The 26531-nt window shown below is 48.1% G+C and overlaps 3 protein-coding genes across 3 annotated transcripts in view; 1 reads left to right on the plus strand and 2 right to left on the minus strand.

The window, feature by feature from the left end:
* Positions 1-2085: 2085 nt before the first annotated feature.
* Positions 2086-4567, minus strand: UBC (ubiquitin C). The gene is made up of 2 exons (XM_088177026.1): positions 4508-4567; positions 2086-3791 (listed from the first exon to the last, which is right to left on the minus strand). Exon 2 carries the CDS (start codon positions 3783-3785, stop codon positions 2412-2414), a length of 1374 nt encoding a protein of 457 aa, XP_088033152.1. The 5' UTR covers positions 3786-3791; positions 4508-4567; the 3' UTR covers positions 2086-2411.
* Positions 4568-11262: 6695 nt separating this feature from the next.
* On the plus strand, positions 11263-14464 carry CENPV (centromere protein V). Its single transcript, XM_014876448.1, has 5 exons — positions 11263-11495; positions 12477-12575; positions 13311-13380; positions 13746-13860; positions 14208-14464. Exons 1-5 carry the CDS (start codon positions 11263-11265, stop codon positions 14330-14332), a joined length of 642 nt encoding a protein of 213 aa, XP_014731934.1. The 3' UTR covers positions 14333-14464.
* Positions 14465-14757: 293 nt separating this feature from the next.
* PIGL (phosphatidylinositol glycan anchor biosynthesis class L) overlaps positions 14758-26531 on the minus strand; it is a 51922-nt gene continuing 40148 nt past the window's right edge. The window contains exons 5-7 of the mRNA XM_014876410.2: positions 21268-21299; positions 16436-16569; positions 14758-15349 (exon numbers count right to left, since the gene is read on the minus strand). Coding sequence (XP_014731896.2) covers positions 15251-15349; positions 16436-16569; positions 21268-21299 — 265 coding nt within the window. The 3' untranslated portion in view covers positions 14758-15250. The remainder of the gene's footprint in view (positions 15350-16435; positions 16570-21267; positions 21300-26531) is intronic.

The raw sequence follows: 26531 nt of genomic DNA on the forward strand, positions 1-26531 counted from the left end.
TATTTACTTGCCCTAACCCTCACTTTCCCTGCAGGATTATGTTGTGGGGCAGCTGCGAAAGGAGAAAACCCCAAATGTATCCAAACCCAGTATAATGGGCTATTTAATGTCTCTTTTTATAGGCATAAGTAATTTTTTTTTTAAAGCACAGAAGACAAATCCCCAGAATTTTGGCTGGTTTTTCTTTCTGGAGTTCTGTTTGATTTTTTTTTAGGGAGAGCAGACTAGAAATTAACTAATGCAATACGAAAAAAATTCAAAGGCCAGTCACAAAACTCAGATTACAGCAGGATTAAAAGATATTGCCAGAATCTGTGGTAAATATGGGACCGTTAAGATTATTCTAACAGCATTGAGATTCTGGCTAAAACCTATTGAATTCTTGTTTTTGTTATGAATAGTTGTCTCTGAGCAGAATTTTGAGGTACCACTGTATTTTAGGGATAAAAAAAGAGTATACTTTAATACCATCAATCAGTTGTATTGCCTGATATCTTACTTTGTTTTACGCTAATAACTTCAGTATAAACACTGCATGTTACACAAATTCCATATTCACATTTCTTTGTGATTCATATACATTTCCCTAATTCATATAATTTACTTAAATTGCAAGGATTTTTTTGTTATTAATGAAGAAATCCTTGCAGTCATTTCCTGGACCACCCCAGGCACAGTTCAACACCAGTTTGGCTCAGGCCAAAAACCAGAGGTTTTGTGCAGAACCCTCCTGTCACCTCTGGAATGTCAGATTATTCAGTGCCCACCTCAAACCCCAAAGATAAAAATCAGGAATGTCAGATTATTCAGCACTTTTGTGGGACTCTGAACTGCTCAGGGACTTCGGACAGGGCTGAACACAGAGCAGGGCTAAAACACCCAGCCCAGAGAGAGGCTGGGAGGGACATTTGAGGTCACCCTGCCCAACCAGGGCCACCCCAGGTGGTTGCCCTCAATTATTCCCATGGTTCTCGTCCATGGCCTTGCAGTTCCTCACAGGGAATTGCCTGCACAGCCTCTCTGGGCACCCTGCCACGTGCTTAAACTGCAAAAAGCACAAAACCAAGAAAGCAATTGCAGCAAAATTCGAACTAAGGGAAGTCTCTTCTTGCAGAGACAGCAAATATTTATTGAACTTTGTATTTCTGCTAGCTCAGCAGACATAAATGCAAGTCCTGCTCCTAAAAAAAAAATTAAACCTGATCATGGATATAACCCTTAAACCCACACTGAATTTGCAGTGTGCAGTATTCTATGAGAACAGCAACTTTTTGGTTTAGTTTCTCATTAAGTGCAGCACTTACCACAGATGCTAAGTGATTATTTTCAAAAGGAACAAACCAACTTCCACAGCAGCACTCCAGGGGTAAAGGGAGCCAAGGTGGTTCCTAACTGAGTTTTTGGGGTAAAGTGAGTACAGCAGCACAGGGTGTGGGCACTCAGATGGGCCAGGAGCCCCATTTCACGGCAAGCAGCTGTCAGAATTCAACAGGAAACAGCCTGCCAGCCACTCCGTGTTTCTGGGAAGGGGCACGTGGATATTGCATTCCTTTCCGTGTTTTTGGGGAAGGGCATGTGGATATTGCATTCCTTTCTGAACACCCACCACTGCACTTGAACCAAACCAGCCCAACCCCACTTTTTTGAGTTTCCTTAACCCACCCCATAAAAAACAAACCCAAAGCCAGCTAACCCAGACTTCAGTGTGAAGTCCCTCCCTCCCGTTTGGGCACTAATGGTTGTGTAGAACTTACCAAATCTGCCGGTTCTAACTCTGTTCAGTCACCTATTCCAAGTTTCACATTCCCACCCACCACACAATTCCCATTGTGACCAGTCCTCCCCTAGACCCATGTGCCCAAAAAACACCCCCACCCACAAAAGGTCCCTTCAGAGCAGTGCCAGGCACTGGAACCCCTCACACCCACCCTCAGGGCCAGCAGAGACCACTTAAACACGCTACAAGTCCAGAACTTGCAGCAAAACCCACCCCACGTGCAATGACCACCACACCATTTTGTGAGGTCTTCAAATCCCACCTGGAAGCAGAGTGCTGCTAAAATCTAGGAAGAAGAAACAACATGGTATTATTAGCACTTCATTAAGAGTTTAATCCAGATCCATTTTAACCACAAGGTTGGTCCTCATCATACATGCAAAGAGGTTTAAACGGCCATGGTAAGAAGCCAAAGCATTTCACTTAATACACCAGTTTCACCTGCTTGAACTGAGACAGACTACAGGGTGTAATGTGCAACAGAAAAGTTTATTAGCATTTCAACAGACAGTTGTTCAGCAGTTACTCAAGCTTGCATTAACCTTGCATTAACTTAATATTAAGACATTGAAGAACTACAGTGCAAACACAAGTGCCACTGGCAATCCTGGTGTCAAGCAAGATACACAAGAACTTAACAGCCACCCCTGAGGCGCAGCACCAGGTGCAGGGTGGATTCTTTCTGGATGTTGTAGTCGGACAGGGTGCGCCCATCTTCCAGCTGCTTGCCAGCAAAGATCAGCCTCTGCTGGTCAGGAGGGATTCCCTCCTTGTCCTGGATCTTGGCCTTGACGTTCTCGATCGTGTCACTGGGCTCGACTTCCAGGGTGATGGTCTTGCCAGTCAGGGTCTTGACAAAAATCTGCATCCCACCTCTGAGACGCAGCACCAGGTGCAGGGTGGATTCTTTCTGGATGTTGTAGTCAGAGAGGGTGCGCCCATCTTCCAGCTGCTTACCAGCGAAAATCAGCCTCTGCTGATCCGGGGGAATGCCTTCCTTATCCTGGATCTTGGCCTTCACATTCTCGATGGTGTCACTGGGCTCAACTTCCAGGGTGATGGTCTTGCCAGTCAGGGTCTTCACGAAGATCTGCATCCCACCCCTGAGACGCAGCACCAGGTGCAGGGTGGATTCTTTCTGGATGTTGTAGTCGGACAGGGTGCGCCCATCTTCCAGCTGCTTGCCAGCAAAGATCAGCCTCTGCTGATCCGGGGGAATGCCTTCCTTGTCCTGGATCTTGGCCTTCACATTTTCAATGGTGTCACTGGGCTCGACTTCCAGGGTGATGGTCTTGCCAGTCAGGGTCTTCACAAAGATCTGCATCCCACCCCTGAGGCGCAGGACGAGATGCAGAGTTGATTCCTTCTGGATGTTGTAGTCGGACAGGGTGCGCCCATCTTCCAGCTGCTTGCCAGCGAAAATCAGCCTCTGCTGGTCTGGGGGAATGCCTTCCTTGTCCTGGATCTTGGCCTTCACATTCTCGATGGTGTCACTGGGTTCCACCTCAAGAGTGATGGTCTTGCCAGTCAGGGTCTTGACAAAAATCTGCATCCCACCTCTGAGACGCAGCACCAGGTGCAGAGTTGATTCCTTCTGGATGTTGTAGTCAGAGAGAGTGCGCCCATCTTCCAGCTGCTTACCAGCAAAGATCAGCCTCTGCTGATCCGGGGGAATGCCTTCCTTGTCCTGGATCTTGGCCTTCACATTCTCGATGGTGTCACTGGGCTCAACTTCCAGGGTGATGGTCTTGCCAGTCAGGGTCTTCACGAAGATCTGCATCCCACCCCTGAGACGCAGCACCAGGTGCAGGGTGGATTCTTTCTGGATGTTATAATCGGAGAGAGTGCGCCCATCTTCCAGCTGCTTGCCAGCAAAGATCAGCCTCTGCTGATCTGGAGGAATGCCCTCCTTATCCTGGATCTTGGCCTTGACATTTTCAATGGTGTCACTGGGCTCGACCTCAAGGGTGATGGTCTTGCCAGTCAGGGTCTTCACAAAGATCTGCATGTTGACCTGCAAGACAAACAAGTGTTTCAGCTATAGCTACTTAGCCAAGTAAAACCTTTAGTAAATCCTAAACAAAGGGATTACGGTTACTATTTCCCACTAGTTAAAATTTTTTCCTCTGTTTGTAAGAAAAAACGTGAAATAAAAATGTAATTTTCTAATTTGACTAACTAAACCTGGTTTTACCGCGAAGTCCGCCGAGTTCTATTAACAGATTACTCACTAAAGGACCCCTAGACTGCTCCTCCTTCATGCCCGCAGTGCAGCAATGCGGCACCGGAGCCCCTCGATCCCCCGTGCCATTCTTCCCCCTCAGGGCAGCACTGGAGCCCCGGAGCCTCTCGGGGGCGGCGATGCGGCAGCCCCGGCCCAGCCCGGCCCGCCCCGCGGACCCGCCCTGCGGCAGCGCCGCCGCTCCCCCGCCCCGGTAGTGACTCACAGCCGCCTTCCGGCACGGACGGCTCGGCCCGCGCCATCTTCCCCAGCACGGCACCGCCTCCCCGGACAACAATTATCCTGACTGCGGCCCCCCCTCCCAGCCCCAGCGCTCACCGCCGCGGTTCAGAGCGCTAAGCAACACTGCAGAACTCTGCAGCCTGCTCCCTCTGTTACCCTCCTGCAAACCAGCCCGCGGCACCCGCCCCGCTGGGTACGGTCCTGCCTGGAGCACTCAGCCTGTCTCCCCCCGCCCTGCACCCCCCAGTTCCCCTCAGCGCACTCACGTCTGCGGCCCTGAGCGATGAGTTTGTCCAAAGTATCCAGTAGTGCTAATCCCAGAATCTGCCGAGTGACGCACACCCTCCCCTATTTATAGGGCTCTGGGCTTTCCGTGCCCCGCCCACCAAAACTAACGTGTCCATCCGCCTCCCAAAGTAGTCCCCCAGGAAAAGACCCCTGTTCTGGAAAGCACTCGCCTTTTCCCCGCTCAAATCCCTCTTCCGCAGGCAAAGGGGTCCCAGAGTTTCAGTGAGGGGGATCAGACCCTAAAAAAATCTGCAAATTTCTGAGGGCGCGGATGGATCTGGAACCGTTTTTCGCCGCGGGTCTGCGCCAGGCGTTGGTGGCAAGACCGGGAAGCCGGTGGTGATTGGTGGGGTGGATCGCAGGGCGGGCGCTGATTGGTTGCTTGGGGGGGCAGTTAGCGAGGGGCGGGGGCGGCGGGGGCAGGGAAAGCTCTGGAAGCTTCGGCGCTGCTCGGCGCTGATTGGCCCGCGGTGAGGTCACGCTGTTGCTGAGGGGGAGCCGCCTGGCGGGGCAGATTTCGGCCGGGGAGGGGGAGGGAGCCGGGGCCATGAGGGGACAGGGATTATAATGAAGATTGGGATTAATGATGGCGATAGGAACGATACTGGGATCTTTAGCTACTGCCTGATCCCCAGCAGTGCTCAGGGAACAACCTAGCAGGGACGGGGGAGAAGTGCCCTAAAGAAAAGGGGGGCGACCTTTGCTGCCAGTTTTTTATGACCCACTGAGGCCTCTGACCAGCCCTTTCCCCAGGATGGCTGAGGCTCCATAGAAAAGCCCAGGACTGGTTGTAGGGCTGCTCTTGGCCTGTAAGGCTGAGAGAAAAAGCAGAACTGAGTGAGCAAAGTTGGAAAAATAACATAACACAGGAGCGTAGGTGGCTGCTGGTGTGTCACACGAGCTGCCCCAGTCACGCGGCCCAGTCCCGAGCTGCCCGTGGAACTGGTTGGAGCTGCCTGACGAGTTAATTCTCTTGATGTGAGCCTGCAAAACAAGCCCTGTGATGAAATGCTGACATTTGAAATTCAAATGGTTGTTTACTCGCCTCCAGAACAGGAAGCTTTGATCGGTTATGAAGCAGCCACCTTCTGTGAACTGATGTAGAAACGTGCCTCGGGTTAATTAAACTTCATTATACCTTTCAGACTGGCTCTTAACTCATTTTGTATCACATTAAAGATGGAGTGCACAAAATCCAAGATGGTTTCAGTGTGTTTTTTTAGCAGCTTTATCTGCTGCTCCTTCAGTGAAGCCAGATGACCTTGTTAAATCCTCCACTCACAAAGCATCAGCACGTGTGTGACTGGCAAGATTCACTACGGAGCTGGTCTATTTCCCCCAAAAAATACCTCAAACCCAGACAAAAATACAAAACCACCAAAGAAATTTAAAAAAAACAAACCCCAACAACAAAATCCTTTTACTTTCCTTTCTCCTAACAGAGTTTCTAGCACCTCCTGGTTTACAGTAAAAAGGAAATAAATCATCCTAACAATAATTACTCAAAATGCAAGAACAGGAAGAGGGAAAAATGTTAACTGGAAAGTTCAGAAAGCTCCATGGCAATAGCCAACCTTGGAAATATTATTTGGCTACATAAATTTAGGACAAAAGGTAGAAGTGGGCAATGTCCCATTGGTTTGCTTTGTGCTGCCAGTTCTGCTCTGTTTCCAGCAAGGCTTTTGTTTGGTGGTGCCAAGTGGCTGAAGTTTTGCTCCAAGGCTGGCCTGTGCTTGCTGCACATCCCAGGCACCCTTCCCAGAGGAAAGGCCACAAGTGACTAATATTTAAAAATATAAAAGGCCACATCTGTAAAGATGGAGATTGATGTAAAGCCTGGGCAGTGTTAAAGCACATCACACATTTATTAAGGATTTTAGGGTGCATATTTCTCTTTTTAATGTTCCTGTAGATGGAGAAGGAGAAATTTCTGTAATTTTTTTTTTCCTTTCTGTGTAAACCAGAAAGCACAGGAGCCCCCCCCCTTGTTTTTTTTCCCTTAATATGACTAAATCTATGGTGGGGGAACTGTTTTGGCTGAACAAAGCACATGCTTTTAACAAACATTGCACTCTCCCTCTGGTAGCTCTTGGTGAATAACACTCGTTGAGCAGCTGACTCTGAGCTGTATATAAATAAATGCAAAGCTGAAAAACCCAGAAATCTGTATCTTGTGACTGCTCTGACTGCACAGGTGGCTACAGCCTTTGCCAGGGCACGGGGCCTGCAGTTGGGAACACACATTTCTTTTCAAAACTAGGTCACTGGGCAGTGGTACAGAGCAACCTACTTTCAGGAGAGAAGAATCTGGGGTCAGGGAAATGTTTCCAACGAATCTGTACATTCTGGAACACAAACTGGGTCTGGTTTTAAGGTCCTAGCAACGAGGCATCACTTTTACATGAAGCAATCTGTTTATCTTTAGCTACCAGGTTTAACTTGGGACAGCCAGCCAGGCCATCACAGGGTGTGTGCAAGTCCAATTACTGTTCTTTGTCCAGACAAAAATAGGGCTGCTTGCCACAAGGAAAAAAAAAAATCTATATATTCCTATCTCATAACATTACTCACACCTGCCTCTCAGTGTGTATGATGAAGTATATTTTATATTATATTTATAGGTATGTCTCATTCTATTTACATGTTTGCAGTTGTGGAGATAAATATAATTTCCCCAAGCCTGTAGCAGTGCAGTAAGATCCAGGCTTGGCTCGGGTTCCACCCACGAGACAAACAGACCCGTGGCATGTCACTGCTTGTCCCTGTGCTGCCAGCCTGGAGGGTTACACAAATAGTGAGTCAGAATTCAAAGTACTGTGAGATTGGCTGTGATATTCTGAGATTACCAAAAAAAGACAACTCCCTCGGTTTTGTTTTTATAGCCTTATGCTAAAAATAACTTCACTAAACAAAGTTTTTAAGAAGCCACCAACTTCAGGAGCTGAAGGAAGAAAAAATTTAAGAAAAACAGATTGGTAGTAAAAAGATGAAAATTAGTGATAGTCCTCTGTCTCCCTGTTTATCTAAAGCGTATTTTAACTTTGTAGGACAGATGGGATTCAGCTTTCAGATCTGTGCTGCCACGATAAACAGGCTGGGTGACCCAGAGGGACATGTGACAGCTCCCTGTGCTCTGCTGGAAGGAGACGTGCAAAGGGCATTTTATAAAGGGCTGAAATCACACGTTTGTGCCTGCGTGTGTGCCAGCGAAAGCAACTGCTAATAACTCTAATAACTCTGTTCTAAAGCTCCTTGTGTGCATGTCCCGCTCTGCCTGCTGCCCGGGAATGTTTTGGATGCGATCCAAGCTGCAGTGCAGGGAGGGAGCTGCTTTGTTCACCTCCTCTCTGCTGCCTCTCAGCACACTGAGCTTGTGTCTCTGGGCCGAGCTTTTCCCGCAAAACAGCAAAGAAGTTCCTTGAAAAACAAGGCAGACAGAAGAAGAAATGGCAGAAGAAACAGGCAGAAGAAACGAGTCCTAAACCGCTGTTAATCATTGTTTGCATGTTCAACAGAACGTCTGTAAGAGTGAACAAAAACAAACACTGTCAAGGCCGTTCTGAACAGCCCGGGGGTGTCACCTCCTGCGTTTTGTTTTCAGATCCAGCTTGGGTCCTTTGATGGCAGGAAAACGTCTGGAATGTTTCCCCCTCCACCACAGGGAGACTAAAATCCAAGCACTGCCATTTTCTCCCTTGAACAAACCACGTACTTTGATCCACCTCAGGTTTTTTTAAGTGTGCTGTCAGCTGTACACAACTCCTAGTTCCCTGCTTATTAGCTATAAAAAACATCCACAATTCCTAATTCTCTTTCACCCACAAACATGTAGCTGCTTTCAGTGCTGCTTTAGGGATAAAAATGCTCTTCCAGGCAGAATTTCAATGCTGGCTGTGAGCCAGGGCTGCAGAGCTGAGTCATTGTTATACAAGCAGAGCTGAGATGGCACAGAAAAGCCCCTTTGTACTTTAATACTGAACACGTCAGTTGCTGTTGGCCTTTGAGCATCACAAGACACCTACACAGAAGCAACTGTAATTTACTGGACTTTTCCAGTAATTTTACTTTGTCCACCCCGTCATCAGTCTGGATAATTCTTCCTTTTCCATTTTGCCTCTCAAGCTTAACAGCAAATGCATTTTTCATCAAGCTGTTGGCCTCTCCTAAAGCCTGGCAAACATTGCATCAGTTTTGGAAGCAGTGAAATGAGAGATGTTAACTCTCTGGGCACTGGGAAGGTGCTGTCCAGGTACACTGACAATACAACATTTGACTACTGAAATTTAGGGCTTTCAGCTAAGAATATATGTGACATTTATAATTATTCAGAGTTCCACCGTAAAGCTCTGGAGTTGGTTATTTATGTGAGACTCAGTTTTGTGTTTTGAGTCCCTCGTGATAAAATAAGAAACGAATGAAAAAAGGGAACTTCTTCACTATGGCATTTTGCACTTCCATTTTTGTCCTCCAGTTCTTTATCCAGAAACTTCACAGGGGAACAGAATTTAGCTTCTTAAAACAACTTCTACATTTAAAATAAAGTGAACTAATTGTGGAGAGGCACGGAGAGTGACAGATTTGCAGATATTACATGGACAAATTCACTCCGGTTTTCTCCTGGAACTGCTTTTTGAGTGTGTACGAGTGCTGATGGCTCCTGTCTTACAGAGGGACATTTGTGTGAATCGACGGAATTAGCCCTTAAAATGGGCCCCTAAAATTCCACTCTGGCTTTCAGAGTGTTGAGTTCAGTGGTTTTGGGACAGGACAGACCGTGAATGCTGCTGGCCGTGCCCGAGGGGAGATAAATCCCTGCTCAGCCAGCACAGGCTCAGTTTCAGTGCCTTTCCAGTTTCACCTCAGTGACTTTTTCCTCCCAAAATATGAGGTGACTGATATGCAATCTGTTTTGTCTAAAGGTCTGGGAGTGGCTCAGACCGGGAGCTGCAGATGACTTTGTCACGCAGGTTGTATTCTCGTGCTTCCATTAGAATGAGTAACCAGAGCAGAGGTTCGACTAAGGGATAACAGGAAATTGTAACTCGGTGCCCTTTCCTATCATCAGAGAGGTGCTGAGCCACAGGATTCTTATGCAAATGCGGGCATGTGCCATCTCGGGAGGCAGCCTGAACACTGGAGTCACATATTTTTAAATCTCTTTTCCAGACCAGAGTGCTGAAGGATGTTTATTCCTCACTGCCCTCTTGCTTTGCCATTTTCCTGGCTCTTTGCCTCTCAAGACTCAGCTCACTTGTTTACATCTTCCCCTTTCTTGGAAAGAGCGAGACATTAAGTCCTGTTGATTACAGATTCTCGATTATATGTCAAACAAAAGAAGTTTCCAGTCCTGCAACACTGGGCACAAAGATTTGTCATTGGAGTGATTATTTTTTTTCCCCAACCAAGTGTGACTTGGAGACCTCCAAGTTTTGTTACTTTCCCCTGCATTGATAGTTTTACTTGAGAAACAGCATCGGATTTCAGTGTTCAAAAATAACCTTTTGTAAGATATTTATACTAAAGGGGAGATTTCACGTTTTCCTATTTTTTTGCTGCTGTTGCTTATTTGGTTGATTGTTTCGACTTTGGGGTGTTTTTTTGTTGTTGCTGTTGTTTGGTTTTGGTTTGGTGGGGTTTTGTTTGTTTTTTGGTTTTGGGGGTTTTTTTGCTTTTTAAGATATTATTTAAGGTCTTATTTTCAGTTGGTAACAGAATCAGTGAAAAGCTAATGGGAATGCTGTTAGAAGCCATTTCTCTGCGAAGCTGCCACAATGACTGCAAACCTCAGGAAGTCCTGAACACACTTCCAAAGGCACATCCTGTGCTGTCACAGCAATGCTGTGTCTAAATGAGGGCTGTTCATAGCCGACAAGTGACACACCACAATTCCAGCAGCACCTCGGGTCTGCTGAGCACCTTCCCATCCCTGAATATGTGAGGCATCGTGTTCAGAATGACAGGGAAAACCTCGGGCTCGTGCCTGTGGATAACTGGCATCCCTGGAATCAGAAAATCATAGAATCCTTAAGGCTGGAAAAAAACTTCTAAGATCATCAAGTGCAACTGTTAACCCAAGTCCAGCACTGAACCATGTCCCCAGGTGCCACATCCAGCATTTCTTGGACACTTCCAGGGCTGGTGGCTCAAGCACTCCCTTGGGCAGCCTGTTCGGGTGCCATAGGGTGGCCAGCAGGCCCAGGGCAGTGACTGTCCCTGTGCTGAGGCCACACCTCGAATCCTGGGCTCAGCTTTGGGCCCGGCACGGGAAGGGGGACACGGAGAGGCTGGAGCGTGTCCACAGAAGGGAACGGAGCTGGGAAGGGCTGGAGCAGCAGGAGTGGAGCTGGGGGGGCTCAGCCTGGAGAAAGGGGAGCTCAGGGGGGACCTTCCCCCTCCCTACAGCTCCCTGTGCCGAGCTGGGATCGTTCCCTTGCCCAGGTAACACGGAAGGATGAGAGGACACGGCCTCAAGCTGTGCCACGAGAGCTTTAGGTTGGATATAAGGAAAAGATTCCTTCAGTGCGCGCTCCCCGCGCTGCACCCCGGCCCCTCCCCTGTCCCTCCCAGGTGCCACCGTGTCCCCTCAGTCCCTCCCGTGTCCCCTCAGTCCCTCCCGTGTCCCCTCCCGTGTCCCCTCCCGTGTCCCCTCCCGTGTCCCCCCGGTGTCTCCGTTCCGCCCCCGGGCCGTGCGCGTCGCGGTGGCGCCCCCCGGTGGCGGCGGCGGAGGCGGCGCATGGGGCGCGGCGCGGCGGGCGGCGCGCGGCGCTCCCGGCGGGGCAGCGCGGCCGCGGGCGGGACGCGCCGGGCCCGGGGCAGGAATGCGGGGGCAACCCCGGACGGGGCCAAGGCGGAACCCCCCGGGCCCAGCGCCATCGATCTGGGGGCGCAGAGCGGGCGCTGGGCCGCCTTCCAGGAGCGGCACCGGCTGAGCTGCGAGGAGGCGGCGCGGCTGCTGCTGGACGCGTAGTGAGTAACGGGGCCGCGGCTGCTCCGCGCTCCCGCCCCGGCCCCGTTAATGGCAGCGTTCTGTGCGCGGCATCTGCACTGCGGGGCCCGGCAGCTGCCGGGAACGGGGACCGCGCGTGGAATGGGGAGGGGACGCACGCACCACGGGGAGAAAAAAAAAAAAAAAAAAAAAAAAAAAAAGCAAGTGGTTTTCTATGCTAAAGCTTCCCGTGTTTTACGGGTCTCCCATGGAAAATGCCCTTGAGGGCTCCGCGGGGCTCAGCTTCTAAATCTCCACCCATTTCCTGTGCTCGCTCTGTGCAGAGCGCGGCGCATCAGAAACTGTCCGTGGGAGGCAAATTCTGGAAGGAAAATTTTTTTCCTTTGCATTTTGCGATTGACCTGCACGGTGACTGCCCAGCTGCTGTGGAGGCGGCTCGGGGAGGGGGACAAGCACTGGCTCAGAAATTCCTTGGTCATAAAGTTCCTCTGCAAATACAACCCAAAATAAAAGACATTTCAAATATTATGTAGAATCCATTTATCTCTGTTTTCCCCAGCTTTTAAATGCAGGGATATTAATGGTGTTGGAGGAACTATGGGGAAAATTGTGGGGAAATTCAGTTCTCAGTTCCAAGCAGTTTGTTTTGAGATAGCCCTGGTTTCTCTGTAGGGTTGTGTATGGACACAGCTGTAGGGTCAGCAGTGTGACCTGGAGTGTGCTGGGGAGCTGAGTTGTACAGAGTGGAGAGTCCTCAAAGTGGTGCTCTTCTTTCCTTTTCACCCTTTTAATTAAACCACAAAAGCAATTGCTGCAGAGGACAAAAGCCATCCTCTACCTCATTCTGACACATGTTATTAAATACATTTGAGTGCATACATTTCTTGGTGTTCTGCAACAAGTCAAGACAGAACTGAATAATGTCATGTATAACCTTACTGTTTTCTTGGGCAAAAAACAAGAGAGGATGATCCCAAAAGCTCTGTTGTGTCTCTCCCCAGTGAATACAGGGGTTTGGTGAAGCACACTGGAGGCTGTCACTGTGGAGCCGTCCGCTTTGAGGTCTGGGCTTCAGCAGATCTGCACGTGTTTAACTGCAAGTGAGTTGGTTTGTTCCCTGTTCCTAGAGATGAATGTCAGCTCTCTGCTCTTCCAGCCTCACAGCTAAAGATGAGACAGCTGCAGAATACCCTCTGAGCTGTTTCCATAGGATTTACCCCTAATTATTCCTGATCGACTAGGAGATCAGTGTTCGTGATTTCAGGTGCTACTTTGGACAGGACTTCATGTCTCACAGCCGGGCTCACACAGAAAGTGTCAGGAGAGATCTGAGTCCAGGTGCTCAGCCACCTGCTTTCTGTTTCCTCTCATGCAGGGGGCTCAAAGCACATTGGTCTTTTTTTAACTTCTTGTTCTCAAGTGACATTACAGCTCTGACCACATGTGCCTCAAACTAAAACACTCTCTAGTTTCAGTAGTGACCCCTCTTTTCCTGCAACCCTTTTGCTTCCAGCTCATGGGTGAACTTCTGAACTTAACTTTCTTTTTTGCAGGGTAATGAATGTTGACAAAATTGCCCAAGCGTGCTCTGAACCTTTAAGTGGATTTCTTAGGGCTAAAATTTGTCCTCAAGAGTTGTGTGTGAGAATATCTTACTGGGGTACCTGTGTGGGGTCAGTCTGTTCACGGGTGTGCTCAGCCAAACACTACTGACACCACTTTTGCCACTTACCTCTGAGCCATTCTAGCTGTCAGTGGAATTTCTGTTGTCAAGAAATCTGATTGCTGCTCTACAACCTGTCCACTTCTAGAAAGGTCTCCTTTTTCTTTTACAGTTGCAGCATTTGCACAAAGAAACAGAACAGACATTTCATTGTGCCAGCGTCGCGTTTCAAGCTGCTAAAGGTAGAGTAAGAACACAGTAAGAGCATGGCCATGAGCATGAGCAGTGTTACCCTCAAAGAGCCAAGAACAAGCAATTTTCTACCCTAAGTTTGGTTGGTTGGGGGAAATGGCTGCATTTTAAGCTGTTTGGTGTGGTTGTGTTAGTGCATCTTGTTTAGAGCTCTTGCAGTTCCCAGGCCTGACTGTTATGGACACTTGTACGTACAAAGCACAGGGATTCAGGAAAGGAGCAGGAAAGCACAGTTCTGTATCTCAGATAAACATAGCAAGATGGCATTTTAAATTGTACATTTCTTAGCTACAGGCCCAAAGTAATTAATCCATCTATTTCCATGGAAAACTTACAGTGCTTTTCCTTTGCTTAGGGTGCTGACAATTTGACAACATACACCTTCAACACACACCGTGCCCAGCACACGTTCTGCAAGACCTGTGGTGTTCAGAGCTTTTATACTCCTCGTTCTAACCCTGATGGTTATGGTAGGTACAAAGCAAGCTGTGCTAACCAGAGTTAACCACCAAGCAAACTTTAAATAAAGGCTCCATTGAATGCTGACATGACAGCAGTGAGCAGCATGTGTCCTAAGAGTTTGTTCTGAAAGTGTTAATAAACACCTGGAACTGCAGTCTGAACCTGTAGCTCCTTCATAAAAAAACAATCTTACCTATAATGTGTGGGCTGCTGTCTGTGACAGGATTCTCATCCAGGCTCCTCAGCCTTACAGCAGCAGCATTGACAATTCCCTGAGATGCTCAGCCATAGAATGGAGCAGGCATCTCCCGCATTTTATGAAAAGCAGGTTTCTGTGTACTCTGTCTTTCTTCAGGAATAGCTCCCCACTGTCTGGATGATGGCACAGTGCAGACCATTATCACAGAGGATATCAATGGCAAGGAATGGGAGAAAGCAGTGAAGGAACATAAAACCATCAGAGACATGTCAAAACCCTGACACACCCTTCTAGCAGCCTTGGGAGCACTGCCATGGAACTGCAGTCTGGGTTTCCTGGGTGATGGTGAAATCAATCTCTACTATTACCTGTTCTCAGTTTCTTAAATAAATCTTTCTATCCTGATTGTCTCATTCCTTTGTGACGTTCAATTTTCAAACTGCCTCTGCTCTGGAATCCACTGCAGGGTTGCTAGTTTGGCACTTTGCCTTTAGCTGTGCTAAAGTTCAAATCACAATACAAAAGACCTCATACAGTCACTTGCACCTCATTCCTGTGTCCTGCTGAGACTCTTGTGAGTTGATCTTGAGCCCTATTCTGAATCAAGAATAGAGCTCATATTTCAGGAGGGACAATGTCAAGGTGGAACCTGCAACACAATGTGTATAAAAGAAGCAACAGCAAACATCAGTGCAATTAGAAAAAATTACATTATTTCTGATGTTTTATTCAAAAGCTTTGGCTATTTTAAGTTCTGACTGAATAACAAAGATGTTGTGGTTGTGGTATCTGTGGAGACAGCATGGTCTTGGAAAAGCTACTCTTGATATCTGGATTTTACAAAAGCACCAAGGGAGAGTTGCCAAGCAGTCCTTGCAGCTCTCTTTTCCTGGGGAAACAGTTTGTGCCATATCTTCTTCAATGCAGAATCCTCCAGGGCTTGACTCCCAATTAAAGCCAATCCAAATTTCTCATCTTATTTAAGCTTCTATGTTGAGAAAATAGAGTAGCTGTTAATCCTGTTCTCAATGTATCAGGAAACAAGAAGGAACTTCACCCATCCTGGGTTTTGTAGTGTGGAGAATGCCACACAAAGAGCACCCCATCCTGTTGAGCACCTAAGAAAGGAGCTTTCTCGAGTCCTGGGCCTGGCACAGTTGTTTTTTTGCTCACTCTTTACTGCTGTGAGTGATGTCCTGTCAGAGCAGGCGCAGTGAATTGACCACCAGGTAACGAGAGAAGAGCAGGTAGAGCTGGCGGAACCAGAGGAGTTGGCTGCGATGGCACCTCATGGCTCTCTAGGAGGAAAAGCAGTGCAGAGAGCATTACAAGAACCTTGCAGAGCTGATGTGAGGGCGGTTTCCTGCTCCTGCTGTGCGGGTCAGGGCCCATTTATAGGGCAGCCTGTTTTCAGTGAGCAGGGAGAGGCAGGGGAGGTGGGAAGCTGCCTAAGTTTTGGGCCTGTCTGCCCCCGAGCCTGGTGTTGTGCTGCCAGATGTTCAGAGGGTCCTGCACCAAAGGACACTTCATGTGTCACTTCTAATTCCTCCTCCCCACGTGATCTCAGGCCTGGGGAAGTGCTCACAAGCTGGGAAGCAGGAGCCTAATAGGTGTGTTTGGGAACATCTCTGCTCCTTCTGACCACACTGCCAGCTGCAACTGAGTCTATTTATAGTGTACCAGCCTAGAAAGGTCAGATTTCAGGAACAAAAATACATGGGAATAATGACCACTGCCTTTATCCAAGCTGTTTCCATAAATAACTCTTATCTTTTAACAGCCTCAGAAGCAGGAAAAGCCTGTAATTTGTGAATTAACAGCACTGTTTGCTGGGTAAATATTTTCATGCTATGGAAGGCGAGCTAATCAGATTCTGATATAGGGAACTGTGGGGTAAATGTGTGAGATCCTATGCAGCAAAATAGTTTAAAAATGTATAGTAAAGGGAACTTGTGAAGAGATTTGGACCACAAGTTCATAGGCTGTCTCCATCTTTAGTGAGAGCTGTGATCCAAGGATGCTGTTCCTGGCATGCAGTCACGCCAGGCTTTAACAGGCCACTCACATGTTCAGAATACTGTGTTGGATCCGGTTTCCTTTGAAATGCATCTTTTGAAATACATCCTACATCCTGGAGAGTGTAAACCTCAGTACCCTGTGACTGTCTGAGCTGCAGATCTGCTCAGCCCTGTCCTCTCATGCAGCACATGAGGTAACCTGGCCTGTCCATGTTTTTAAAATCGCTGCAGACATTCCTCAGTGACATTTATAACCTATGGATACAACTACTTCTGGCATTCCCTGGGAATGTGACACTTGTGACTGAAGTGCTCACAATGACCACGAGCCACTCAAACAGGTCAGGCAGGTGCCACACATCTCACCTTGGCTTGTTCAGTCTCCTCCTCTGTGAGGATGAAGAGTGCATCCCTGGGCAGGAGGCAGGAAATGAGGACATCCAGGAAGGAAATGTACTTCCTGCAGAGATTTACTGATTCCAGCACCAGCACACGGCACCCTACACAGAGAAAGAGAATAAATATTTCAAAACAACAGCATTCTTGTAAAGCCCTTTTCTCCAGGTTCAGCAGCTTTTTGCAGCTTCCCTGTGCTGCTGGCCTTGGGAATCTTTTCTGTGTGAAAGGAGAACAATTTCTGATGCTCCTACCAGGATTTCTTTGTGCCCAGTGCACATCTATGACCACATATTCTGTATGTGACCCTTTGTACTGGTTCTTGTTCTGTAACAGCTTGTGGAAAGCAAAGCTAGCTTTGAATATGCCAAAACTGAGTGGGTTTTTTTGCTTATAATTTAAATTCTTCCTGCTTAATTAGGTTCAAAAAAATAGGTGCAGATAATTCCCTGAATGCTGACACTATATCATATAATGGATTTTTAAAACAGTCGATTCTGGTTCAGCTACCAAAATGAAATTTCATCTTTCTATTCCAATTCTTAGCTACAGAATAAATATTTACAAGCCTCAGGAATCAAATATTAACTCAGGCAGGCAGTTACACTTTAACAGAGTTCCTGAATTCATTGTTCAGATGTTTGTGATGAAGCAGATGAAGGTAACATGTTTCAAGATTCTGCTGATGTTGAAGGGTTTTTTTTCTGTTTTAAAGATCCCTTTGAACTCAAAAGTTAATTGCTTTTTTTTTTTTTTTTTTTACCATGGTTAAATTGTCTTCACTGATGAGTTCAGAGCTACTGATGGTCCCATTAAGAGCCTGTAGCTCTCAAGGGAGCTGCTTTGGGATTTCCTTGGCTTGGAAGCTGCTGTGATTATGTTCCACACTTCCCACATTGTATTAAAGTTTGAAACAAGAGGCCAAAGACACAGTTTACACAGGTGGTCAGAGACGCAATTCGATTTGCAATGAGATTTCCTTCAGTGAGCCCTGAAACAGTGAAATTACACAGAAGAGACAGAACAGAGTTCTCATGGACTCCCTCTGGGACATCTCCAGGATCTTTCAATTCCTTTTTTTCTTTTCTCCAAGGGTGTTGTCCAACTTTTGAACAGCCTCTCCCAGTTTCCAAAGCAAGACTGGTTAACTCTTCCTCTCAGAACCACAGAGGCTCCAGGGCCGGGCTCCCGTTCCATTGAAGGGGACACGGGACATTGGGACCCGATTCCCCAGCAGGTCACACAGAGCACCCACACGAGTGGCTTTGTCCTGCTGTGGGCAGCAGTGGCCAGGGGTAGAGCCCTCAAGAGCAATCACGGGAGTTTCCACGGGACCGTGCAGTGCCGGGAAGCGGCGGAAAATCCCAGCTGGAAGCGGCGGGCGGTGCTCGGGAGCTGCCGGGAGGTGGCGGCGTCCGCCGGGGAGGGGACCCGGAGAGCGGGAGAGCATCCCTTCAGCACCTCCTGTCCCTGCCGTGTCCCCACTGCCGTGTCCCCACTGCCGAGTCCCCACTGCCGAGTCCCCACTGTCGAGTCCCCACTGCCATGTCCCCACTGTCGAGTCCCCACTGCCGTGTCCCCACTGCCATGTCCCCACTGCCGTGTCCCCACTGCCATGTCCCCATTGCTATGTCCCCACTGCCGTGTCCCCACTGCCATGTCCCCATTGCTATGTCCCCACTGCTGTGTCCCCACTGCCGTGTCTCCATTGCCGTGTCCCCATTGCCGTGTCCCCAGTGCCATGTCCCCATTGCCGTGTCCCCACTGCCGCAGCCCCGGCCCCGCGGGCTCACGGAGCAGCTGCTGGGACGTGCGGGAATGCGGGGCTGTGGGACTGGCACGGCCCCGACACTTCCTGCCCGCGAACCTGAGCCCCTGTCCCGCTCACAAGGACACGGGACAGGCAGAGCTGCTCGGCTGCCATCAGTTCCAGTTGCTCTCCCAAGGGATGCTCTGCAGGCACAAGTGCTGCAGTCGCTCACACAAGTGCCCTGACACTCCTTTAATCCCGCTTGGAGACATTTCTTGTTTCCAAATAGCAAACTTAGAAGGAAACTGTGATGGGCTATGAATGAGGGAATCATTCTTCCCCTTCCACTGCAGAGATCCTCTGGGCTGCTGCTGGGGTATTTTCAGAGGGAAGAATTAGTACAGTGCTGCTCCTGTTGTCAGCATTCCCAATGGCACCTCTTTGCTTTTCAACCACAGGACAATGGATCTTTCCTTTCCTGGATGGCTTTAATGGACTCTGTCAATGCCACATCAATTCCTACTCACGGTGATGGGAGGAGACACCTGGCACCACTCTCTGAAGCTTGAGCTGCTCTGTTAACCAAATGTGTTCTCCCTTTCCTCAATTTCTTTCCCTGAGAAATATTAATTCATGCAGCAATCGCACCCCTTTGTTCCCCAAAGCTCAGCAGTAAGGACTCACAACCATGGCAAGTGATTTCAGTGTGGATGGCTCTGACCAGCTGGGTCCTCCTTGGTCAGATCAGGTGAAGTGGTGGCACCCAGGTCCCCACAAAGAAGGGCACTGTAAGAGCCCTCTGTGTCAGTGATCCAACCAGGATTTCCATGTGCTGACAGCAAAGCCTGCTCTGCATGGCAATGTGAGATGAAATGAAGCTGGAAGGAATGTACAGTCCAGGGAGAGAGGGCAAAGGGTTCAGAGAAACAGGCTGCTCCCTGCCAAGAGGGGTGAGAGCAGTGCTGCCATTGAGGAGTCTGCTCCTGTGACACCAGCAGGTGAAGCTTTTCAGAGCCTGTCATGCCTGTGACCTGGGCAGGATGGGATTAACAGTGTAATGCAACCTCTCCAGGTTGGCAGAAAGGGCAGGATCAATATAGCTCATGGATTAGGCTGAGAATAGAAGTGTGTGAAGCCTGCAGCCTGCTCAGCTTGGCTTTCCACTTCCAAATCACTCAGGCAGCAAGGATGCCTAGAATGAGGAGCTCCTGAGTGAGCACTGTGTGTGCTGCAGGCCTGCACTGCTCTTGATGGAAGGGGGCACTGGTTCTTTTGGAAGAGCACTGGTTCTAGCTGGAAGGGACCAGTGGAGGGGTGGGAGCACATCCAGCAGTTGTCTTGGCTTCTTGAAACAAGTGCTTGTGCCTGGGCTGGAGAACTTGATTACAGATTATAAAAAGCCTGTTGTGTTTGTGCTGGCTAAAGGCATTAGAAAGCAAAGCAGGATATTTAGGGTGCTCATTTGCATATCACTGAGGCAATACAAGGCTTAGCTGGCTTTTGCATTTGCAGGAAGATTTTCTGTGGATTCCCTGATCACATGGGCTTACATAGGCTCACCCACAAACAATTCCCTCTTACCAACAGCAGCACAGCACTTTTCCATGGCCTGAACATGCCTTTCAGCTCCATCCAGACAGCCTCAATCCCAGCATCACTCTTGTTTCATTAAGCCCCTCTGATGCACAGCCCTGCACGCCTGCCAGATCAAATTATAAATACTGGGAATTTCAATGAGACTGGAACTATATTTGGAAAGGCTTAGCATAAGCAGCAGCATGGGAGCTCCCCGTTCCTTTGGTGTTTGTAGGTCATGTCAGATGTGATGTAATCAGAGCAGCAAGGCTTGCACAGAGCTCCAGCAGTCTCTTGATGCTGCTGGAGAAATGGAAATGTTCTCTACATGTGGGGCTGTTTCAAATCTGAATGGATTTGAGGCACAGCCCATATTCAGGACCAGAGTGAAACCTGCATGAGCAGCACATGAAAATGGCTCTGTGTAGATGGGGCCTGACAGGCAGCAGTGACACCAACCACTGCAGCTCCTTGTCCTTTGTGCTGCACACAGCACACAGAGCTCTGCTGCATCCCAAGGCTGAACAAAGAAAAGGTCCTAGGAATGAAGCTGGCACTAATGCTCCTCTTTCATGAACTGGGGAACTGAAGGGACTAGAGTCAGAGCTCAGCTTAAGGGCATCCTGCCATCTTGGCTCATGCTGTCTCATTAGGCCTGCAACTTCCTGCTAGCAGAGAATTAAAACTGATTTGCTGTGACTCATTCAAATCCTACAATAATTTGGGAATTAACATTGAAGGAACACAGCCTCGATGGCTACTGAGGGAGCAGGAGGTTCACTGGGTGGGCCTGGCTGAGCCACCTTCCTATGCCCTGTCCAAAGAGCTGAGTGACAGCTTTGTGCTTAAACGAGGGCCACACACTTGTCCCTGGGCAGGCACTGTTTGCTAGAGATAAAGGCTGCAGCTCTACCCTAGAAAAGGGGTCAGGAGCAGCCTCCTTCTGTACTTTGTTTCTTTGCTTTCCCTACTTCCCTACTGTACAGAGAATTTCTCAGAGATTCTTGCTCACAGGTGGAAGAAGCAAGTACAATTTGTTGTGCCATTGCAGATTTCAGATTCTTTTCCTGAGCATATTTTGGTGGAGGCTTAACTTTCTACATGCAAATATTTTTGGCTGAGTGGGTAATCGTTTCTGAGGCTTTTGTCACAGAAAAGGAAAAAGACTTGTAAGCAAAATGTGACCAAAAACTCTGTGACTGAGCTGAGGGACCTGGAAAGAGCACTCAAATTCACCTGGAAAGAGGCACAGGCCAGACACTGCATCACACCACTGAGGCAGGACAACCCTAAGGGACTGAGAAGTGACTGTAGAGAAGCCTGAACTGGTAAAAAAATGCAGGAAGATAAAAGTTCAGCTGTGGGTTTCACCTGCAGTGCAGGGGTGAGTTGGGCAGCTGGAACCCTGGACACAACAGTGATGTAAAGGACTGCAGGGTGGGGATGTGAGGTGGGATGGGAGGTGATGGACTCCTACCTTTAGGTAACTTCCCCTCTGAATGCAGGTACCTGTGAAAGCAGAGAAAGAAGAAACAAGGGGGTGAATAATCAGTGGAATTACCCAAACCCTGATTTTACAGGAATAAAACCCTGCACATTAAACCAACCCTTTTCATTTAACACACAGTGACAATAGCCAATCTTGTGAGAAAGTTCAGGAGCCCACACTGGATGCACCTCAGGCAGGGCTAAGCCTCGTTCCCCACATTTTTCTGCCATTCCTTTCCTCATCCTGGCTGCTGGGACACATCACAAATAAGCTCCATAAATCAAACTCACTCTCAGACTTCTCAAGGGAAACCCAAGAGGCTGCCAAAGGCTCTTCACCCCTGGGAGCACCTCTGGCTGTTTAAAGCCCAGGCTCTGCTGGCCAGGGACATCTGAGAAGCTGCTCTGGCTTTTTGCTCACCAAGACTTTAATCCTTTCATGACTTTGTCCTGGGAAGTCTCTGTAACAACACAGAACAGGAGGACCAAGAATGGGAGACGTGAATGGTGATGGCACTTCCATCAGGAAGTGTAAGTAAATGACCCTGGGATGCTGAGGGCATCAGAGGGTGTTCATTTCAATTCCTTTCTTAATTCTCTTGTTTTTCCTGCTCATGGCTCGGGAGCACTTGAGCTGACATTCCCATCCTGGATTTGGCCCACGGCAGGGCTGGGAAGCAGCAGGTCTCCAGCAGATGGCACTCAGGGCTGTCCCACACCCAGTCCTGCTCTTCCAGGAGAAAAAGAAATCCAAACAATGGAACATTTGCCAAAAGGAGAAAGGAAATAATAATAAAAAAAAAAGTTATTTAACCCTGTGTAATATTTAAAGAGATTGTTATCACGTTATAGTGGTGTATCTAACAAAGGACAATGTGCCAGTTCATGTGTAAATCAGCCAGGATAAAACATGCATTATATGTAAACTGCTGTGTTTCTCCAGTCACTTTCAAACTAGGATTATCTCTGGCTGTTGGTTAAGTTCAAGGAAAAGGATTAGCTACACAGGCCTAGACAAAATAGGAAGCACTGAGTGATGAATACCCAATGCAATACAAAGCAAAATTCAAGCCAGAAATGCAGGTCATGACAGAACTCAAACAGCAATCAGAAAACATATTTAAATCGATTCTCCTGTCAGTGGTGTCCTTTGCTCCAGAGCCAAAGCAATGCCAATTCCTACTAAACAATGGCCTTGGAATAGTGACTTGGCCACCTTCTGTCCCACCACTCAAGTATTACTGCTCTGACAAAGATTGCTAATTGTTGCCTTGTAATTTAAATATCTCCATTAATATCTCCTCTGCTCTTCTGCCAGAGGTTTCTTCCCCCACAAGTGGAATCTGGCCACCCAAAGAAGTGATTCAGCACTTGCTACAGTTAGCAGGGTGGGAACCTTTTAGAATAAGCTCGGAGAGATAAAGCAGCGAGTGGTTGTGAAATTTGGCAAACTCTCTGAAGGCCCCGTGTCTGTTCTGGGTGTGCTGCTCTGCCATGGAGGCACCTTCAAAGCACTGAGCTGCTCCAAGGGGGAACTAATAATAACCATAATAACCCTGTCACTAGAAACAGGAGTGAGAGATCCAGCTCATGTGGAAACGTTTCAGCAGGAGCAGGGAGCATCTTCAGCAGGGAAGAAAAGTGTGATTCAGCAGTAAATTAAGGAGTTTGTGCTTGTGTAAAGGTTGAGGGAGACATAAACTGTGTTTGGTTACTGAAAGGTCCTCAAAACTGCTGCCAATAGATCTGTCACTCATCTGGAAGAACAGGCATGAAGAAACTGCATCTCTCCTCATCTTTTTTGTCCCAATCCAAATGCTTCAATTCTCAGCAAGGCTCAGTGCAGAGCCCTGGGAACGGGCTCCACCCAGCTCTGTGTGCAGAGGAATTGCAGCCTTGCTCATTTGTATTTCTCTGTGGTTGCAGAGAGAGAGAGAAACACGAAGCTCTACCTCCTGCACACGTTCACAAAATGAGCCAATCCTCTCCCAAATCCATCTTCTTGCTCCCATCTCCACCCTGCTGGAACGTCTCCATGGGACACTTCCAAGTAGGGGAGAGGTTACAGCTCTCAGTTGTTGCCATTTTGGGAATGTTGTTTTACAGATTGGACTTGCTGTGGTTTGGGTGAAATGAAAGAGTTTGGCATAAAATCTCAACAAGTAAAACACAAACAGGCTCTTTTTCAGGAGATTTTTCCATGTGGGTGTTGTTTTTGTTTTTTTTTTTTCCCGGAGAGACTTTTTATAATCCTTTTTTAAACATGAAGTGACCGAAGGTGGCTCGTTCCCACCCACTGCCCAAGTGCCAGAGCCTGGTGATTACAGGGCACCTCTCCCTGCACCCTCTCTCTTTATGCCTGTGGTAGGTTCAGATCCACATGTGAGACCCTCTGCAAGGAAGAATTTGGGAAGGTTATGAGCCATCCAAAGGCTCCAACCATTTCTGCCCTGCAAGAACTCATCCCCAGCTCCTCCCTCAAGGCCCAGCTGCTTTGAAGGCTGTTGCTGTCTGCAGCCACCAGCTCCATCTGCTCAGCAGAAACACTGAAATGGCCCAACGCCCTCACCCTGCAAACTGCAGGACTGAGCTTGCTCCCAAATTCCCTGTCTTTACTCAGGCACCCTCCAGGAAAGGAGTGAGCAGATCAGCTCCTCTGTGGCACTGACCAGTGAAAATTCCCAAGCTGTTCCAAGAAGGAACAGCCAAGATGGAGCTGAAACCTTGGTCCTGGGGAGCATAGAACTCCTCTGGGGCTCATGCCTATGAGGGTGTGTTACAGTTTGGGTGATGTTCTGTTTGATGAGAAGTTGTTCATTGAATTCAATGACTTCACTCTCCAAATAGTTTCCCAAGCCAAAGGCAAAAACCCTTCACTGAACTGACTGCTGGCTGCTGTGGAGCACTGGGGAAATACAGTTTTGGAGAGCATGGCAAAGAATGGATGTCTTAAAGCTGCACTGGGGCTCCATTTAGGATCCCAGCCTTTAATCTGCCCGATTAATCTGATGGAACAGATGTGAAGGAAGAAGAACAGGCAGTCTCCTAGGAATCATAGAGACATTAGAAGGAGATACTTGCCAGATGTTGGATGTTTGCTCTCTGGAGCGCCTCCTCCCTCCCTAACTGGACTTTTTGGCTCCATTTCCATGCACCCTGAACTGTACTGTGGAGCAACACTTTGTACAACACTGCTCAGGCACTCTCTACTCACACCTGGGGCAGTGGCAAAAGATGGTTCTGCCAGTGGCAATCCAGAGATCTTCCAGCTGGCTCTGTGCTTTGGGCCTTGCACTGTCTAGCAGAAGAATGTGCAGTGTCACTGCTCCCCTCACTGCCAGCAGCCCAGTGACACAGGGAACGACATTCCTTGAGGATGTTTCTTTGGGAAAAAAAAACTTTCTTTAGGGGGAATCCCTTCTATGCTGGTGCTCAATGTTCAGCTTTAATCCTAATAGCTCTCAACAATGTCATGGAAGGGCACTGGGATGAATGAACTTGGTCAAATTAAGGAATGAGGGAAAGAGATAAAGGAATGAGATAAAATCTAGAATTACGTACCCAGCTATGGGATATATGCCAGGGCAGAGAGCTTTGAGGGGAAGTCTCAAGGATACACAGCAGAGTACAATTCTGTCTCAGCCTTATGGGGACAGTCTGGCTGCAGCCACAGCCATCACTCATAAGCTCCCCCAGGACATTTAAGATCAGTAAAACAAGTGAGAAATGCATGGGCTGCAGCTGCTGAAAGGAGGGAGAGATCTTCCAGCCCTACACTGCAAGAAGGCACCAAATAAAAATGGCAAATGAGATTTCATTCTCTGTTATTAAGCTAATCACCCAAACCCTGCTTCCTCCCTGTCCTTTAACACCTGGCCTTGGAAATTCAACAGAAATTCAGAGCAGAACTGTGCTTTGCTGGGGTGGGATGCAGTTGGTGAGAATGACTCCCACCAAGTGGCATTGGCTGGACACTGCTCTGCTCTTTGTTTCCATACACGGATTTGCAGCTGGCATTTAAGCAACCCTGGCCTCAGAGCAGCCCTTCTGCACAATGTCCATGGCATTCAGGAATGGGGCATTCAATGGCCAGGCTGGGACATGGAGGTGCAACAAGGCATTGGTGGCACTCAGGCTGCATCCTAATCAGCTGCTGATGATAAAGCTCCCAAATATTATCTCTGCACAGCCTCATTTACAACCTGCCACAGAGCTGGCAAATGTTAAAAAACATCCTGCAGGACTGAGAGGTGTTTTTCCAAATGGAATTGACGAGAATAGGCTCAGCTAATGATTCCTTGATGTAGCTTTTTATATGGCATCATTGATAGAAGTTTTATGGATGCAGTTGCTATAACAACATAATGCACAGTGGTTAAATATAGCAGCTCCTATTTTCCACTCAGTTTGCTCTGCCCTAAGCAGACAAGACTATTCTTTTCTGTTCTAGCTGGGATGAAATGGATTTGATAGCTCACTAAAGAAAACAAGTGGTACAGTCCTTCCTCCTCCTCACAAAGATGATTCTTCTCCATCCTAAGCAAGCAAACAACAAACCCAACAGCCCCCCATTTGCCAGGCTCCTGGGCAAGAGGGGTTGTTTAAAATCAAAATGCACAGTGACTCATGCAAATCTAAACCACCTTGATATTACATGTGATCTCAGTGCAGGCACTGTCATTTCAGAGTGCAGGAGAGAGAGGTTCTCCAATATTCCTGTCACACAGTATTTACCAAGCTCATTGCCACAGTGCCTAGTGACTGGCCAAATGCTGAGGGGGGATGAAGTGACCTGGATGTCACTCCAGACCTGCTCTTCCTTGTGGATGAGTGTAAAGGATCCAACCTCCCATGGCCACAGGGAAAGCTCCTGTTTTGAGGGATAAGAGAGGATGATGCTGCCAAATCAAGCTACAGAAGATTGCTTCCAGTTCTCACTGCTTTGCTGCAGGGTTTTTCTTGGGTTTGGGTTGGTCTTTTTTTTTCTGTCTGGAAGCCAGAACTGAAATACTCCCAGGGGAGACTGAAATCAAATAGCAATTTGTGTTCCTCTCCCATCCTGTTTTTTTCTTATTTTTCCCTTGCAGAAGAACAAATCCATCCTCAAAACTTGGCATTTCCCAGTTCCTCCCAGATCTGAAGGCCAGGCAGGCACACAGCAGCAGCTGGACTCCTGCAAGCTGTCAGGAGGAAGGCTGCTGCAAGGGAAGGAGCTCATTTCTTCTGAGTAGCTCCTGTTCCTTTGAACATAAC

This window comes from Sturnus vulgaris, chromosome 21 (assembly GCF_052056855.1).
Source record: "Sturnus vulgaris isolate bStuVul1 chromosome 21, bStuVul1.hap1, whole genome shotgun sequence".
Taxonomy (NCBI): domain Eukaryota; kingdom Metazoa; phylum Chordata; class Aves; order Passeriformes; family Sturnidae; genus Sturnus; species Sturnus vulgaris.

Excerpts from the sequence above, each read along its gene's own strand:
- UBC (XM_088177026.1), bottom strand. The coding sequence starts at position 3,785 with ATGCAGATCTTTGTGAAGACCCTGACTGGCAAGACCATCACCCTTGAG.
- CENPV (XM_014876448.1), top strand. The coding sequence starts at position 11,263 with ATGGGGCGCGGCGCGGCGGGCGGCGCGCGGCGCTCCCGGCGGGGCAGC. Across the intron at positions 11,496-12,476 it reads CGGCTGCTGCTGGACGCGTA|TGAATACAGGGGTTTGGTGA; the intron begins GTGAGTAACGGG and ends GTCTCTCCCCAG. Across the intron at positions 12,576-13,310 it reads CTGCACGTGTTTAACTGCAA|TTGCAGCATTTGCACAAAGA; the intron begins GTGAGTTGGTTT and ends TTTCTTTTACAG.